Genomic DNA, 18,533 nt, shown 5'->3' on the forward strand with positions numbered 1-18,533 from the left:
TTTGCCATGGCCTTCACAATCTCCTGACCTCAACATAATTGAAAATCTATGGATAGACCTTAAATGAGCCGTGCGTGACAGACAGCCCAGAAATCTCAAAGAACTGGAAGACTTTTGTAAGGAAGAATGGGCAAAGATACCTCAAACAAGAATTGAAAGACTCTTGGCTGGCTACAAAAAGCGTTTACAAGCTGTGATACTTGCCAAACGGGGCAGTACAAGATATTAACTCTGCAGGGTGCCCAAACTTTTGCAGATGCCATTTTCTTGTTTTCTGTTATTTTGAAAGTGTAAATGATGGAAATAAAATCTAACTTTTGTTGACATATAAGAATGTCTAATCTGTAATTTGATGCCTTTTGGAGATTTGTCCATCTTTCCTTGGCTTCTTTATGCACATTAATACAAATGTTTAGCTGGGGTGCCCAAACTTTCGATCCCCACTGTATGGGCTGTGTTGAAGCCATGGGAAAAATGTGTTGTTGTTTTTTTTGTTTTTTTCCAGAAAAAATGGAAATTTTTTGAAAAAAATAAAATATAATTCAGTGTGGAGAAATTTTACAATTAAAAAGTATTTTTATTGCACTGGGAACATGAATATATAAAAGTATTCTGCTTGAAATAAAAGTACAGCTTATTCTGTAAATAAGCTGAATTTTTTTTTTCTTTTTTTATTACAAATGGAATAACAAGCACTGTATATGTTAATAAAATTTCAACTATACATTACAACAGGTAACCACCCCCTTTTCCGTATAGTAATTTTTAAAGCTTCCTGCCAATATGCATTTTCAGTTCTTGACGATGCTGATCCAGAAGCATATATTGCTCTTGCAAGAGTCTGATCAATTTTCTCCTGATTTTCAGGTGTCATTTTCTCCATAAATTATAGTATTACGTATTTTTGTGAAGTGGTGGTTTGCAACACTTCGTTATTTGAAGATGCTGCTGGTGAAGAAACACTTTGTGGTGATCCAGAAGCAGCAGAAAGTGTTTCTGGAATGACAACTCTGGATAGAAAAGCTACTTGTGCTGTCATTACGGTCCTCATTTAATTCCATAAAGTATTTTTTAATGTCTTTAGAGCACCTCTGGCATGCAAAGATGTACTTTGGCATCCTTGTAGCATTTGGAAAAGAATACATCTCATGATATTTGCAAAGTGCAACTTTGATCTCAGTAGAAACTGCACTGTGGAACTTTTTCCAAACTTTAGATATTGGTTTCATCATTTTACTGAGAAGGGGAAAAGAAACAATTTACTGACCAGACTATAGGTAAACATTATGCTCTGATGGTGGAGAACATTACTAGGAATCATTTACAGGTTAAGGTAAGATACATTTGCAGACAATTTACCCTCTTACCTGTCAAGGCATGAGAGAACACACTATCATTTACTGTATCCCAACAATCACCCAACTGTAGGAAGTACAAATTGAAGCCCACAAGCAAACTAAACTGGAGCCTTTCCCTTACAGTACCCCCTATTGGTAGAAATGCATATTTCTCTTGTTTGAGAACTGCATTGAGAAGTACAGTGTTACTTGAACTGTATTCCAGGATTTAATGTCTTCAGCAGAGAGAACTTGCAATAATTTAAGACATTAGTCCCAGAAATCTTTCTTTAAGGTCTTCATGTTGTATAGTTTGAATACCATGCCGTAGAGCTGTTATTTATCATTGTAAAAGAGCGTATTCCATACTTTTTTTTTCCTTCCCCCAATTTTTCCGGAAAACAAATAAAAAAGGCTTTGGAAAAATTGGGGAAAAAACATTTAAAAATTTTTTTTTTCATTTTTTTCTTCCAGGCCTTCCCATATCTAGGCCTTACAACTTTTTATTTCAATGCATTACAAACCACAGTGTAACCCACATTGCTATTGACAATTTCACTTTAAATTAATGACCCCATTTTGATAGAACTATTCAAGAATGGAAACATTTTGTTCATAATATATGCTGCAATCACATTTTCATAAGCTGTTTCATTTTCAGATTTGACTCAACAGATGAAAGGGAAGGCACAAAAACCTCAGAAGCAAGACTTTGAGCTCTTCAGTTTGGAAACTCACTCAGCTAAGCAGCTACGCCATTTTAAGTTCTTGTCTATATCCTTCAATATCCAACTCTTGGCTTCTCACAGCTTTATCAGCAAGGTAATTTGCCTATACTCAGGGGTTCTAATACTTTTTACCCTTTAGGCTACATGGGTACTCCCAATACTGAACCAGTTAAAAACCCCTGCCCACCCCCTCATCCCTCAAGTTGTTTGTGTTTCCCCCCTTGCAGCAAAACCTTTGTTTTTGTTCAATGACCTGAAGGCTGGGGAGCTGGAAGGTCCCCCCTGTGAGGCAGGGTAGTAAGGGCAGGGCTGAGCTACTCCTGCAAGTTATTTTGTGCCACTCACCAGGGTCCCCATTACGGGAGTTATTCGGGGCATAGGGGACATGTGTCCCAGCACTCCAACAGATCATGCTCAATCTGTCCTGAAGACTGAAAGGGTTTCGCCTAGAGGTGGCTGGTGCAGGGGCTTGGGCGGCTTGGTGAGTGGAAAAGGCACGGAGCAGAACCAGGCCCGATTCAAGCTTCGTTCTCGTGAAAGGAAGTAACATCACCTCCGGTGGGAAGTCCTGCCCCCCTAAAGATGGCAGTGGCCATCGACCTCTTCTGGAACATTTGTCAGGTTTCGTGGTAACTGGGGAGCTGCGTGCCCATTTACTTCGCACTCTGCACTCCACAAAAGCAAACCCTAGGTCAGCGCACACTCAACTGAGGAGCAGTGGATCTGCGTGGCCCTCTTTGGATTACCTGGGAGGAGAAGATGGTGAGAGAGAGGAAGACATCAGACTGCCAGTGGCTGTAGCCAAAGAGAAGACCACAGGGGGTGAGTCTTAATCTGTTGGGCAGGTGGTGAAAGGAGGGGGAAGGGGCCCTTAACAACACCCCTATGATGGTCAGCTCATAGCTTGGCATCTATAGCCGAGGAAGGTGAACAGGTTAGATGCCTGTTTTTTTGTTTCCATAGTTTCAAGCGTATCTGGCCAAAAACCTGCTGAAAAGCCACCCTTGTCCAAGCCTTCCCTCCTTTCAAAGAGATTTGGCTATTATGGGGAAAAGTTTCCAAAAGACCGCACTAAGCCCTTCTTTTTTAAGTGTATACACAAGCTGGCTGGGAAGTAAACCTCGGCTATAATGAAAGATGTTCTGTCAGTACAGTCAGAAGTGTTGGCAACCCTTCAGTCGTTTAAGACAGTCCTATCAGTACAGAGCACTTGGGTAGAGATACACTCCCCTGTGGAGGGTATCTCCTCTCAGGAGAGAACTTTGACAAAAGGGGGGCATTCCTCGACCCTTTGGGGTTCACAGCATCACCCTTCGTTCCAAGATATAGGGGATGAGGGTCTGGAGAATGCAGAGGGCTCAGGTTAGAGCTCATTAGAGGATGGGGTTAATGTGTTGAGGCTCAAAACCTGGAAGCGGAGGTATATTTTTGTGGAGGATAGGAAGGCTTTTCAACATTTCAAAGCTTGATGCAGCCCTGTCTCAATTTTCTAATAAGACAATATTAAGGACCAGATGGACCACAGGATGGAGCCACTTCTGTGAAGAGTCTGGGATGCTAACACAGCAGCGATGGCACTGGCTTTGGCATCCGCCTGTATATCTAGAAATGCAGTTTTCTGACTTAACAGGGTTATGAGCCATCTGCCAAAGGGAGCCAAGACGAATCAGATTTTTGGAACCACTATAGTTAGTCACCAAGCAATAGCGTATTTGGCGGATGTGACAGTAAGGGCGTCTGCAAAGTCGGCGGCCCTGCACAGTTCCGTTAGAAGGGCAGTCTGGTTCAAGGCGTGGGAGGGAGACTATACATCTACATCCCATCTGTGCAGTCTGTCATTTGACGGTTCCCTTTTATTTGGTCCAGGCCTTGACCAGGTGCTATCTAAGCCTTCAGAGAAGGGGAAAAAGTTCCCAGTGAAGGCTAGGAAAGAAAATGGTACAGTTTTTTCGTAGCTTCTTCAGCTAGAAGTTCTTGGTGCCAGCTCAGACAACGGTGTTGAGTGGACTCCAAGGTCTAGATGCTCTTCCTGCCCCAGGAGAAGATCAGGAAGGTCATGGGGTAATTTCCGTGCTGATCGATAACCCAGAATGTTCCATAAGACGACACATGAGTGTGATTGGGTTGATGACTGTGTGCATTCCTGCAAAGGCCTCACTGAGTTGGTGGTCTGATCCAAAGTGGTTAGCCCCACCTGGGGGATCTGAGAGCTCAGGTTCCTGGATCTGGAAGGAGCCTCTTTCAACTACAGGGAGCTACAGGCCATGGGGCAGATTCTGAAAGCATTCGAGAGCAGGATCGAGGGGGAGGATGTCCTGACCATTCTACGGTCCTAGCCCAATATATTTTGGGGTTGGTGGAGGACAACAGTCCGTATAAAGGGGGCCAATAACATAGAGGCAGATTTTCTCAGCCATTAGCCCATCCAGCAGGGGGAGTGGGCGTTAAGGCAGCTAGGTCTTTTCTCAACTGGGTCAGCTTTTCAGAATCCAGGAAATAGACCTTTTTCCCTGTCAGTGGGAGTCCGGGTGGGGTGGGGGGATGTATATGCGTTTGCTCAGGATTGGGGTTTCAGCCTGACTTGCATATCTCAGTTATTTTGTCTTTTAAAGTTTGCTTTTCTGTTGCCCATTACACGGCCAGATGGATAGGTGATTTGCAGGGCCTGTCCATACAGGAACCTTTTTTGTTCGTTTTGGAAGACAGAATAATTCCTAAACAAGACCCCCCACCCATATTTTTTGAAGGTGGCCACACAGTTCATTAGGGCACAGGAGATAGTCCTACCCTCATTCTGTTGTAATCCTAAGAATAAGGGGGAGAAAAGTTTTCACTGTCTAGATGTCAGGCAATGCCTTCTGGCATATCTAGACAAGTTTAAGGACTTCAGGAAATCAAGTCATCTGTTGGTTCTATTTAGGTAGGCCAGGAAGGAGGTTGCACCTAGGGTGGCAAGATGGATTAGACAGATCATCATCATAGCCTGTGAAGGGTCAGGTTCTCCAGCTCCTGTATACCGGAATACTTGACAAAATCACTGGCGGCGCTTGAACAAATCTGGCGTGTAGCCACATGGGCAAGCCAGGATACCTTCATATAAGACTACAGAATAAAGTTGTCACAGCAAGAGGTGGCATTTGGCAGAAACGTATTACAAGCAGTGGTCCCTCCCTGAGGTAGGTCTGAGTATTTGATTTTCCTCACAGGTGTGCCGTCCTGGAAGATAACTGGAGAAAATTCCCAGTTAGACTTACTGGTAACAATGTTTCTATTAATTTTCCAGGACAGCAGGCCCACCCCTTTTAGTGTTGTGTAATGTTTTTCTTAAGAGTGTTTGTTTCACTTGTGCACTGGTATAGGCTACTTTCTCACAACTCAGGGATGAGGGGGTGGATGGGGGTTTTAAACCAATGTTCTTGATTGTGTTGTCATCACTCTGTTGCGCTATCTTGGAAAATTCCTAAAAGTAAGTCTAACTGGGAATTTTATAAACTAATTTTACAATAACACCCATCCACGAGCAACACACGGAGGTGATAATTCCATACAGTACATCTGTGCAAAGCAATAGCGTCACATATGCATGTGTCTGCACTTATGACAAAGTGACAATATATAGAGACACCAGACTAATTGTCCTATCATTTGTGAGGATCTGGTGATGTCTGAAAGACAGTTTTTCCAGGACCACAAGAAAAGCTGTATCTAAACAAAAAGGAAGTCTTATTTTTCAAGACAAAAAAAAAAAAACTTTTGCTTTTGGCTGAAAACCTAAATGGCATAATGCCTCCAAAAAGGCAAAATAAAAATCCGCTTATCAGCACAACATAACATTAACAGTGTATCAGCCACACAAGGCTTTTACCTGCAGGAAGTGCAATTCAATCACTTCTAGGCAGCTCCCAGCAATAATGCAGCACTCCAGACACTTGTCTGCTCTTAACTCTGACTTTAAGGGTTCCTTTCTGAAGGAAGGTTTATTTTCTTGGAGAACAAAGTCCCTGTAATCATGATTGAAGGTTGTTTCTCAGTATGAAACAAAAATCAAAGGGGAGGAACTAATGATCAGGTGGCAATTTGCAACCAATAAACAGCACATGGGAGGGCGTGTCTGGAAAATGGCAGAGTAAGCTATTTCACAGGGAGCTCCCGACATCCCCACAGCACTTACACCCTGTACACCCAGCAGAAACCCAATCCGCAGACCCGACAGGAATGCTGAAACAAGCCTGGGAGAGGAGATGAGACCTAGCTGAGCCCAATCTCTACCAGTTTTTTCCCACCCAACCTGCGGACAGCCAGATGGGTAGTGTGACGGGTGCGGCGTCAGACCCCAGACCTTCTCCCCAAACTCGTGACTAAAGGACTAGCCAATCTAAAACCGCGATGTCACGTGCGTAACAATGCCACGCCCAGCTGCACCCTGCACAACGATTTTCCAGCTAATTGGACCACAATCGATGTACCTACAGCCTGGGAGCGTTTGTTACTGGGTCAGGTTAATTATGCAATTAACCCTTCACACTGCCACCACCTCCTTTTTATACAGAGAAAGAGGAACAGCAATACACTAGGATGATTGGTTAACCGTCAGTATCCCACTGCCTCTACAGACCGGTTATACAGAGGGTTAAATACTCATAGTAGCGCTCTTCAGCGGCAGGGATTCGTAAGTTACATTCAGGAGCTATAGAAACAATTCAACACTTTTAGAAAGTAAGATTTATTACCAAAAGGGTAAAAGGGTGCAGTAAAAATATTTACAGAAAGGAGATGTAACACGTGTGTGTGTGTGTGTGTGTGTGTGTGTGTGTGTGTGTGTGTGTGTGTGTGTGTGTGTGTGTATATATGTGTGTGTGTGTATATATATGTATGTATATATATATATGTATGTGTATGTATGTATATATGTATGTATATATATATATATATATATATATGTATGTATATATATATATATATATATATATATATATATATATATATATATATGTGTGTATGTGTATATATATGTGTGTATGTGTATATATATGTGTGTATGTGTATATATATATATATATGTATGTGTATATATATATATATGTATGTGTATATATATAGAGCACAGCAAAGAGATAACAGAAAGAAGTTTAGGTAAATAAGTACTTGCCAAATAAATGCCTGGGGTTAAGCAGTTTCAAGTCTGATGAGCTAAAAAGGGATTTCTGGTCTCGCACTCGGTTTCGTTGTTGCAGCGAGATTCTCCTTTGCTTTCTATGTCCGATAGATGTTATATCGAAGAAAACATAACAGCTTCTTTTTCTACACAAAATCAACTGGTATCTTCACTACCTTATTTGGCAAGAGGATTGTTTAAACAGCTACACTGAACGCATTCCTGAGGGAGGGGGAATGAGGGGATAACATTAAGACTTCTTCACACAGTGAGATCTGTGCCTGCTCTTGGGTCCATGCCTGCTACACCTCCCCCTCAGGTGACTGCATATTAGTTTATGAAAAATACCAAAATGCAGAAGTTTGGAGCAAAATGGAGAACTGCACCTCTCCCTGTGTGCATGATTATGACAGGTAGCGCTCCCAACATGGCACCGGCAGATTGTACAGAGGGAGTATGCTCAGCGGGCATCACATCCCTTGCTCCATCTACAAAGGGAGGTGATGCACAGCACCAAGCACTACAGGCTGCCAGCTTCTGCAGACCAATCACAGTCCATGGACCTACCAACTTTTCTCCCAGCAGAACTGAGAATATTGTTAAAACACATCCTTACAAAGGGACTTTCACGCTTTGCAAAGAGGGTGGAAAATTCCTTCTGCACAGACATCTTTGCTCTACACCAGAAGACCTCCATGCTGACAGAAAAGTGGACTCTGTTGAAACCACCATTAGTAAAACCTTCCCTGCAGATCAAGAAAACTGTATCCCAACTTGCCTCTGCCCTCTCATGTTGCCTGGCTACAGTTATATCTGGAAGATCTGGAGAATCGTAGTCTCCAAAATAATGTTTGAATCTAGGGGCTTCTGGAGGTTATGGCCCAGGCAGACTTGAGACCTACTGTGATGGAGATCCCTTTCCACCAGTTTGTCTGCTGTTGCCGGGTCTCCATGGCTCAGCTCTCCAGGTCATCTGGCAGGGACCTCGGGTACTGGTCCAACACAACCTATTCACCATCTGAGGGCCCGTCAACTTCTCTGCTTGCAACCATTTCTTGACCAGCTGCACCAGGCCATGTATCTGGAATCTTGGTCTACCCTCTGAGCCTATGTTTGTGGTAGTCACCTCAAGGTGGGCCAGGATCTCCGCCTTCAGCTGTTTGTAATTTTGGATGTCTTCCCAAGGTAGATTTTGCAGATTTTCAGTAAGGAAAGATGCGATGAGGCCAGCCCATTAATACTGCCTCTCTCTCTCTCCACTATCCTCTCATAGGTGGTCAGAAATACCTTCATGTCATTGCTGTGAGTCAGTTTCTGCAGGTATTGGCTGGTCCTCATGGCAACATGGTTGCTAGGGGAAACGTTCACATGTGCTGTCCCTGAGCGAGATGCTTCACCGCCTTTTGCAGGGTTGCCGCTTGTGTTTGCGTGCTCTTCTGTGCAGCTTTGGATTTGCCAGGACATGTTGCTGCTGAGCCTTTGCCTCCGCCAAGACCTGCTGTTGGCTCCATTGTAACTTGCACTAGAGCCTTGATAACTTCCTCCATGCGTCTTCCTGCTGCTTTCAGTGCCTGAGCCTACTTCACCCAAACCATACTAATAGGTACACTGTCCCTTTTTTAAATGTCAATTTTCTTTTTAAACATCACTTGTGTTGTCGTGAAGTTTAACCGCATCCTCCACCAGTTGTAAAATTTTGGCGTTAACAATCGTGGTAGTGTTCAAGGCCCACACAAAACGCCACTTCTAAATCAACAGGAAGTCTTTATTTTTCTCAAGGCAAACCGTACAGTCCTTTGGGCAACAAGCAAAAATGTCTTCATTTCAGCAACAGGACAAAAATAAGTCTGCTTTTCTTCAGCACAACATACTATTAGCAGTTTTAGGCAGCTCCCAGCAGTCATGTAGCACTCCAGACACTTGTCTGCACTGAACTCTTTACTACACCACATCTGCTGTAGGAGCTTCCTGTTTTTAAGAGTTTTTTTCTGGAGATATATTTAACTACTTCGGACCAAAGTCCCCATAATCGTGGTTGAAGGTTCTTTCCCATCCCAAATATCTGTCCGAACCTCTGAATTCTGGGTCTCAAATGAGGGTATTATCAATCCAGATATAACTGAGTCTGTCCTCTCCTCTCAACCTGCATGAATGTTAACCCCTGACTACACCAACTGCACACAAATCACCCCCCTTAAAGGGACCGCAACCAAAATACAGGCAAAATATAGCATCCATCCAGGACTCATCCCTGTATACTAGGGAAACGGAGATACAAGATTCAAGTTACAAAGTCTACTATGAAATACTTGTAAGTTTGTTATGTGCATTGATGTTGACCTGCATATACCGTATCCATAGCCTGTGGATTACATTTGGTGCCCCTGTGAAGTCAGGTGTTGAGTGAATGACACAGGATTTAATAATCCAACTGATGACAATGATTTAACTGTGTCATCTCAGTGTAATTGTTTAGTGGGGAAAGCTTATTGAGGCGAAGACGTGTTCATTAAGTGTAACGTTAATTCATTTAAGAATAATTAACCATATGGTTATATAATTATTAACAGTGTGTATACAAAACATTTTCTGCTAAAGGGCTGTGAGCACCCCCTTTTAGTATTGTTCACATAGTTTTAAAATGGAACTAAACTCTCAATCTACAAAGTGTAAGTAAACCCTCACCTTGTAAAACAACCCATTCAGTTTGAATTAGAAATGAAAGGCAAAACACTTATGTATAGATATAAAAAAAAGGGGGGGGGGAAAGTGTTTATAATGTTTTTTGTTTTCATAAGTGATCACATACCTTCTGTTCTCACCTGCGTAAGAGCTGGATGAGGAGAAACCTCAGTGCACTGAACCTCCCAGTGAAAGACTGTGGGGGGAGAGGGGATGTCAGGACAAGTCTGATCATTGGAGGAGAGCAGGCTGAGTTCCCAGCACAGTTAATGAACTCAGCATGGTGTACTTGGTGGTCAGTTTTTAATAGGATAGTAGACGGATTGGCAGGAATACCAGGGATTTCAGACAAAAAAAAAGCAATACAAAGAGAACAGGATGCTTTTTTATACAAGTACATGGTAAAGCAGGCACTTATCAGGAATATGAAATGTTTGGTTTACATGTTCTTTAATTTTTATGCTGCTAACATTGGTAAGTGGATAGGAAGGTATATTTATTTTACCTTGTTTTTAACTTTTTTTTTTAACATTTCTTTAGTAATGTGCTGCTTTCTAGTCTAGGACAAAATGTAATATATATACCATTAGTCTTCATGGGCATTTATTTATTTCATCTGGAGGAGGGGCTTTCTCAGCCAAGCAAATTCCCTGACTTGCATGCCTAAGCTAAGGGCAAATGGATTCCAGGAAGTAAATGCTATATGAATCATCTTCCCTTACTCGAGATGCTAGAGGTGATTTATGAATAAATCATGGTGACATGGATGGGTGAACTTCCTTTTGAATATTACAAATGAATGAACCACTTCGACAATAGAGCAGTTTATTTCATTTTTTGCAAACATGTAAAAAATCTGTATTTTGGCTATAAAACTACTTAAAACCTCCAGAATAGTATATATTTTCTTAAAGCAGGGGACATGTAGAATAAAAAGATAGTTGCAATATTTTGTTGCACAATATTTTGCACAACTGTTTAATGTATATTTTCAAAAAATATAATATTTTTAGTGCAAACACACAATATAATACCCAATGTTTTTGTAAAATATATAAAAATGAGGTTGTATCGAGTAAAAAGATGCCAAACATGTCACGTCTTATAAGCTAAGTTCACTTTTTTATTTCTAAATTCCAGCTCCCCTTTTTACCAATATACAGTTCATGTGCCTCTGTTACAGAAAATTAAAAGCTTTCTTTGATTGTTTTTTTAGAACAAGGGCTTACCTTGTCCTCTGATGTGTTTCATACAAAGTTTGACGACTTGGTTTGTAGGTTTGAAACATAAAATCCAGTAAGACACAGGAAACAGTTTACCAGCTGACCTCATTGGCACACACACTCTGCACCCATCAGCTATGTTTGCACATCATCCTTCCAGTAGTGCATTTTCCTTGTTTGACATGTAGGCTGCTACAATTGATTTGTTTTCACTGCATCCCCATCGGCCCTCCAGACGGGCCCAGGCTACATGCTAAATTCTCTGGGGCTGCATGTGGCCCACGGGTCGCAGTTTGGACACCCCTAATGTAGTGCAAGGGCCTGCCTGATTAGATACAGAGTGAATGGATAGATAGGTGGGTCCTTCTATTCCATAGTTTTGATAAATCTAAAGGAAATTGTACAGAGATTGTACAATCAGATTGCATAGTGTATGGCCACCTGTATACACCTAAAATGAACTAGTCGTGCTTTCAGTGCTAATAATTGGTAATGGCACCCCAAACGCAGAAGCAAACGCACATTTTGCTGTTTGAAAAAATGAGCATCAATTGCGGCAAAACACAGTGTAAAAGTGCAAACCGCAACATACCGAAATGTCCTATGAGCTATTTTCCTGAATGTAGAAATCAATGGGTTCTGCTAAGCATGTTGCAGGAAAAACAAGCCAAAAAACATATTGTCCGACTATGTTAGGTGTGAATGGGGCCCGAAAATGAAGTTGGTATGTTTACCAAGAACAGTGAGGCTCCATTCACATCTGTTTCTGAACAAAAAAGTTTCGGAAATGTGCTGCAAAGGCACATGGCGCTTGCACTACCATTAAAGCGTACAATTGTGTGGTCATGCAACGCTGTACATAAATGAAATTTAGGTAATTTTTTTTTCCCCACAAATAGAGCTTTGGATCCCCTCTGCGGTTTTTTTTTTTTTCGCTATAAACAAAAACATAAAAGACTTGACAATTTTGAAAAAAAAAAAACAATATTTTTGACTTTTTGCTATAAAACATCCAATAAAAAAAAATTTCATAAATTTAGGGCAAAATGTATTCTGCTACGGGTCTTTGCTAAAAAAAAAAAAATCCCAATAAGTGTATATTGGTTCACTTGAAAGTTGTAGTGTCTACAAATGGCTGTATATATATTTTTATTTTTTTTTTTTATATTAGTAATGGTGTTGATCAGCAACTTATAGCGGGACTGCAGCGGGCATTCTGATACTGGGTGGGAATTAACTACCACTGACATTACCATTAACACTAATACAGTGATCAGTGGTATTAAAAAGCACTGACACTGTACTAATGATACTGGGCAGGAAGGGGTTAACATCTGGGGCGATCAAAGGGTTAACAGTGTGTTTGTATTTTACTGTGAAAGGTGTGTGCTGTTTTACTAGGGATACTGGCTGCTTTCTTTCTCTTGCAGAGAGAGGGAGAAAGCAGCATGTCCATATTAACAGGAGAGAGATCTGTGTTTACACACAGACCTATCCCCTCTCAGCTTTGCCGATGATCACCGAGTCCCATCCAGGACCTGGTGATTGACATCTTAAGGAACCAATTGCAGTGCGGGTAGGGCGGCGGAGCACGACCCCTTAACCGGAAATGCAAAATTGCATATATTTATGTGATTTTGCACAATGCGGCTGCCCTGTAGCAGTCCATCTGCTTTGGGGCGGTTGTCAAGCAGTTAAAGTAACAAACATGTTATACTCACCTGCTCTGTGCAGTGGTATTGCACAGAGCGGCCCCAAACTTCCTCTTCTTGGGTCCCCCCTCCGGCGATCCTGGCTCCTCTTCTTCGAGTGTCCTCATTGCAAGACACTTTCTATGGGGGGGCACACAGTGTCTTTGCGCTCCCGAGCGGTGTGTCTATAGAGCAGCAGGACTTAGCCCAGACCATTGCTTCCTCCTCACTGCATTTGATTGACAGCAGCAGGAGCCAATGGCTGCAGCTGCTGCTCGAGTGCTGCGTGAAGTAGGAGAAAGGGTATAATAGATGCAACCATGCACAGTGCTGGATCTCTGCTCCCCCTTCCCTTCACACAGGGAAGGGGGAGCACAGACAAATATAAATTGTTTTTTACCTTAATGCAAGGAATGCATTGAAGGATGTTGACAAAAAATAATAAATGCACATTTTTTTGCAGGTAAAAATGTGAATTTATTATTTTTGGTTGCAGAAGCCTGTAAAGCATTGCACCAGCAATCAGCAGATTTGCTGGTGCCATGCAGGTCTAATGCAAATCTGTCAGTATATCTGCTTGCCCATACGGGATGTACGGGCAAGCAGATATATTGACAGGAAGAATCAGTGAAGAACTTTGGTGCTCCACAGCATCGTGGTAGTTCATTGAGAACTTCAAGCTGACAGCTGATTAGGCTGTTGGGACTTGTAGTTCATTCACAGAAATCTGTGAATGAATAACGTGACCGCGTGGGTGGAGCCCTACACGGCCGTGCTTATTTAAAAAACTGACAGCTAGTAGGGCAATTTCTCTCCCTGTATTGCTGTCACAGACGGGAGGGGCTTGGTAAATCTGGCACCGGCTGCAGCATTGGGAACATGCTCCACCCTAAAACCGGACGGAGCATGTAACATGTTCCCAAAGGTGAACTTATCCTTTTTAGCTTTTAGTATCTCTTTAAATGTTAATGGCTCCCCAAGCATTGAATATCAGGTGCATATTTGCCGTGCGTCTCGTCGCACGACACATGCTGCAAACACACCAAAAAGTGAAATAAAGAAACCCACCAGGCTCCACTCAAAAAAGAGTTGTAGAGCTTCTTTGGAGTATTTGTCATGTGTACAACAGTCCATTCAAGTGAATTGGCTTCCTTATGCTCAATGAGCAAAGTGTCTCCATCCACTCCCTCCTATTCACATGTATAAAAGTGACCATACACGATACAATCTGATTGTACAATTTCTATGTGATTCCTTTTAGATTCACCAAAACTATGAAATCGGAAGACCTACCAATCTATCCATTCACTCTGTATCAAATCTGGAAGGCCCTTGCAATACATCAGGGGTGTCCAACCCGTGCCCCGTGGGCTGCATTCAGCCCCAGAGAGTTTACCATGTAGCCTGGGCCTGTCTGGACAGATGCCATGCAGACATAGCAGCTGTGGCAGCCTACATTGATAAGCCAGGAAAATGCATGCCTGGAGGGATGTCATGCACACATAGTTGATGGGTGCAGTGTGTGTGTGCTAATGAAGCCACCTGGTAAACTGCTTCCTGTGCCTTACTGGTTTCTATGTCCTAAATGTACATACCAGGAGGTCATAAAATTTCTATGGAACACAACAGGGGCAAAGGTAGGGCCTTGTTCTAATAATCAAAGATTTTATTTTTCTGCAACAGAGGTACATTATTGGTATGTTGGTACATAGGGGAGCTGGAACTTAGGGGGGAAAAAAAGGTGAATTTTGTCTTTAAAGTTGTGTGCACCCGTGATATTGTTCTAAATCTGTAACACAGGACTTTTACAGTCCTGTCGAGAGGATTACATTTTTGTTCTGATAGACATTTTATTTATTTAATACCATTGTTAATGTTGATAAATTTGTTCATTCTTTAACACTTGGAAAACATTATTTTGATGGGTCTAGTGAATCTGAAAATGAAAAAAGAGGGCACTATCATGAAGTTATAAAATCTGTTGATTTCAAGTTTGAAGAGTTGTGTGATGTGTGATTTTGAAGATTTGGCTTCTGAATCTGGTCCGGGGTTTACCCTAGGTTCACATCTGTGTGGGTTTGTGTGGGCACAGCAGCCTAGTCATTTGAATGGGCTGCCGTGCCTGTGTTTCTCGGCAAAAAAAAAAATTTGCACCATGGTGCTTTTTCCCTGCGCAAACTCGCTGCAGGTTCAAATGCTTGGGGGTGTCATTAAGAATGAATGGCAGCCCCATGCGTCTCTACAGTTTTGGCTGCAGGTGGTTGCGGGAACAGCTGCAATTGCTGCAACCATCCTGCACAGTGTGAATCTAGCCTTACAGAGGATTATAGATGTAACATTACCTATCAGACTTGGGTCTTATTTTTACCCCATCAGTTCTATGGATAAGGAGATGGACCAGTTTTAGAAGCTACCGTAACCAAAAAAGATCTCACGTTTTATCCTCTTAACTTTCTGGTACTGGGTATGTTCTTTCTGACAATCTTCACAGGAATGGACAACACTAAGAGATAATAGCAGTGATTCCAGCATTGTTGTTAGAAACTCCAACAAGAACCCATTCCTACTCTTGCGGACTCCCAGAACAGTCCTTCAGGCAATTAAACAATTTAAACTTGCCAAAGCCCCAGGTCTGGATGGGTTTACAGCCCTGTACAACAAAACATTTGCCCCTATCCTGGCCCTTCATTTAGTTATGTTCTTCAATGCCCTACGGGAGGGGGTCGTACCTTGGCGGATGATTTCCATCCCATCAGATCCCACAGCCTGTTCCTGCCTTGGCCCCAAGCTCTTCTAAACCTCGGAGGGCACCGCGTTCTCTGGATACCATCTTAACCTACGGTAGTCACCACCCTTCTTAATCTCCAACATTTGTTACACCCACTGATGCTGTTTTTGCACAGACACCCAGCTCACCACACTTCTCCCAGCCACATGCTTGGTACAAACCCTGGGACTCCCCTCTCTCTACCAGCAGACCTATTTTCCTTCTTTGGGTGTACCATCTATTCTCTCTGTGGAGGAACTTACAGCATGGCGGGAACGGCTACACCCTCTACCTACTAAGGAAGATTTTAAACAACTGATTATGGATGTTAAGGAGACCTGTCGCAATGAGATCAAAGCCCTCCAAACTGATTTCCATCACCTCACCTGTCGAGTGGAGGAAGATTTACAGATAAATATACTAATAGTGCCGCGCTCCTATATAAATTATCTGTAATAATTTGTGTTCTAATTTCCAAATCAATTAATAAACAAATAAATGAATGAAAATGAAAAATAAAAAATAAAAATAAAATATATATGATGCAGGAATTGATCATCTATTGCCTATAACACCATATAAAAATGATAAAACATGACTGTGCTAGTGATTATTTGTGAAATCTAATGGTGAGCAAAAGTCAATATATACAGTGGGGCAAAAAAGTATTTAGTCAGCCACCAATTGTGCAAGTTCTCCCACTTAAAAAGATGAGAGAGGCCTGTCATTGGCATCATAGGTAGACCTCAACTATGAGAGACAAAATGAGAAAAAAAATCCAGACAATCACATTGGCTGATTTGGAAATAATTTATTTGCAAATTATGGTGGAAAATAAGTATTTGGTCAATATGAAAAGTTCATCTCAATACTTTGTTATATATCCTTTGTTGGCAATGACAGAGGTCAAACGTTTCCTGTAAGTCTTCACAAGGTTGGCACACACTGTTGCTGGTATGTTGGCCCATTCCTCCATGCAGATCTCCTCTAGAGCAGTGATGTTTTGGGGCTGTCGCTGGGCAACATGGACTTTCAACTCCCTCCAAAGGTTTTCTATGGGGTTGAGATCTGGAGACTGGCTAGGCCACTCCAGGACCTTGAAATGCTTCTTATGAAGCCACTCCTTCATTGCCCGGGCGGTATGTTTGGGATCATTGTCATGTTGGAAGACCCAGCCACGTTTCATCTTCAATGCCCTTGCTGATGGAAGGAGGTTTGCACTCAAAATCTCACGATACATATCCCCATTTATTCTGTCCTGTACATGGATCAGTCATCCTGGTCCCTTTGCGGAGAAACAGCCCCAAAGCATGATGTTGCCACCCCCATGCTTCACAGTAGGTATGGTGTTCTTTGGATGCAACTCAGCATTCTCTCTCCTCCAAACACGACGAGTTGTGTTTCTACCAAACAGCTCTATTTTGGTTTCATCTGACCATATGACATTCTCCCAATCCTCATCCAAATTCTCTCTAGCAAACTTCAGACGGGCCCGGACATGTACTGGCTTAAGCAGGGGGACACGTCTGGCACTGCAGGATCTGAGTCTCTGGCGGCGTAGTGTGTTACTGATGGTAGCCTTTGTTACGTTGGTCCCAGCTCTCTGCAGGTCATTCACTAGGTCCCCCCCCCCCATGTGGTCCTGGGATTTTTGCTCACCGTTCTTGTGATCATTTTGACCCCACGGGGTGAGATCTTGCCTGGAGCCCCAGATCGAGGGAGATTCAGTGGTCTTGTATGTCTTCCATTTTCTAATTATTGCTCCCACAGTTGATTTGTTCACACCAAGCTGCTTGCCTATTGCAGATTCAGTCTTCCCAGCCTGGTGCAGGTCTACAATTTTGTTTCTGGTGTCCTTCGACAGCTCTTTGGTCTTCACCATAGTGGAGTTTGGAGTGTGACTGAGGTTGTGGACAGGTGTCTTTTATACTGATAACAAGTTCAAACAGGTGCCATTGATACAGGTAATGAGTGCAGGACAGAGGAGCCTCTTAAAGAAGAAGGTACAGGTCTGTGAGAGCCAGAAATCTTGCTTGTTTGTAGGTGACCAAATACTTATTTTCCACCATAATTTGCAAATAAATTATTTCCAAATCAGCCAATGTGATTGTCTGGATTTTTTTTCTCATTTTGTCTCTCATAGTTGAGGTCTACGTATGATGCCAATTACAGGCCTCTCTCATCTTTTTAAGTGGGAGAACTTGCACAATTGGTGGCTGACTAAATACTTTTTTGCCCCACTGTATATGCACATAAACAGTCCTCTTCCAATGTAAATTGCAATGGTGAAATACTTCTCCCACAATCCAAGTGCAGTGTGGTCTTAATATGCGCTCACCTTAAGTTTTGCCTAATTAAATAGACAAAACTGACTTTTTGTCCTTATAGGACTGATGAAATAATCCTCCTGTGTGGGGTTTTCTGAATAGCAAATGAATAGTTGTAATTGGATCTTAATCCCCCTGGGGTCTCTGCAGTAAATGTAACTTATGCTTCTCAGGAATGGATGGATATCTCCCTTTTTCCCCCTCCAGGGGTCTCCTTCCTCCTGTATCAATCTCTCTCCAGTGTATCACAGATGGATTACATAAGAGAAAAAGAAACCATGGTGCCTTATCCTTTTTAAAAGATGTATTTTATTGCTGCTGAATATACCACTCGCATCCCCCGGTGACACAATGCGTAGGGGAGGGGCTCTGACGTCACAACGTTGTCTCGGATAAGCACGGCGAGTATAGCAGAGACTGCAGGACATGCTGACATTTTTTCAACTTACTGCAAGCTTAATGTAAGAGGTCACATGATAATAGCTAATAGATTAAAAGTTTTTCAGTGTTCTGAAAGATACAGACCCAAGTTTTTAGAGGGCTTGGGATCTCTGGATCAGTTACCTTCGACTATAATGAGGGTGATTGTGGCCCGGAGGACCTTTGGACAGGCTCCAACTTCT

At 42.4% G+C, this 18,533-nt stretch overlaps 1 protein-coding gene across 1 annotated transcript in view; it reads left to right on the forward strand.

The window, feature by feature from the left end:
• Window positions 1–18,533, forward strand: part of HEATR1 (HEAT repeat containing 1) — a 387,031-nt gene that overhangs the window by 219,782 nt on the left and 148,716 nt on the right. Inside the window, exon 22 of the mRNA XM_089660010.1 lies at window positions 1,999–2,159. Coding sequence (XP_089516136.1) covers window positions 1,999–2,159 — 161 coding nt within the window. The remainder of the gene's footprint in view (window positions 1–1,998; window positions 2,160–18,533) is intronic.

The sequence above is a fragment of the Staurois parvus genome, unplaced genomic scaffold (assembly GCF_062004578.1).
Source record: "Staurois parvus isolate SC_StPar_1 unplaced genomic scaffold, SC_StPar_1.0 ptg001196l, whole genome shotgun sequence".
Lineage (NCBI taxonomy): Eukaryota > Metazoa > Chordata > Amphibia > Anura > Ranidae > Staurois > Staurois parvus.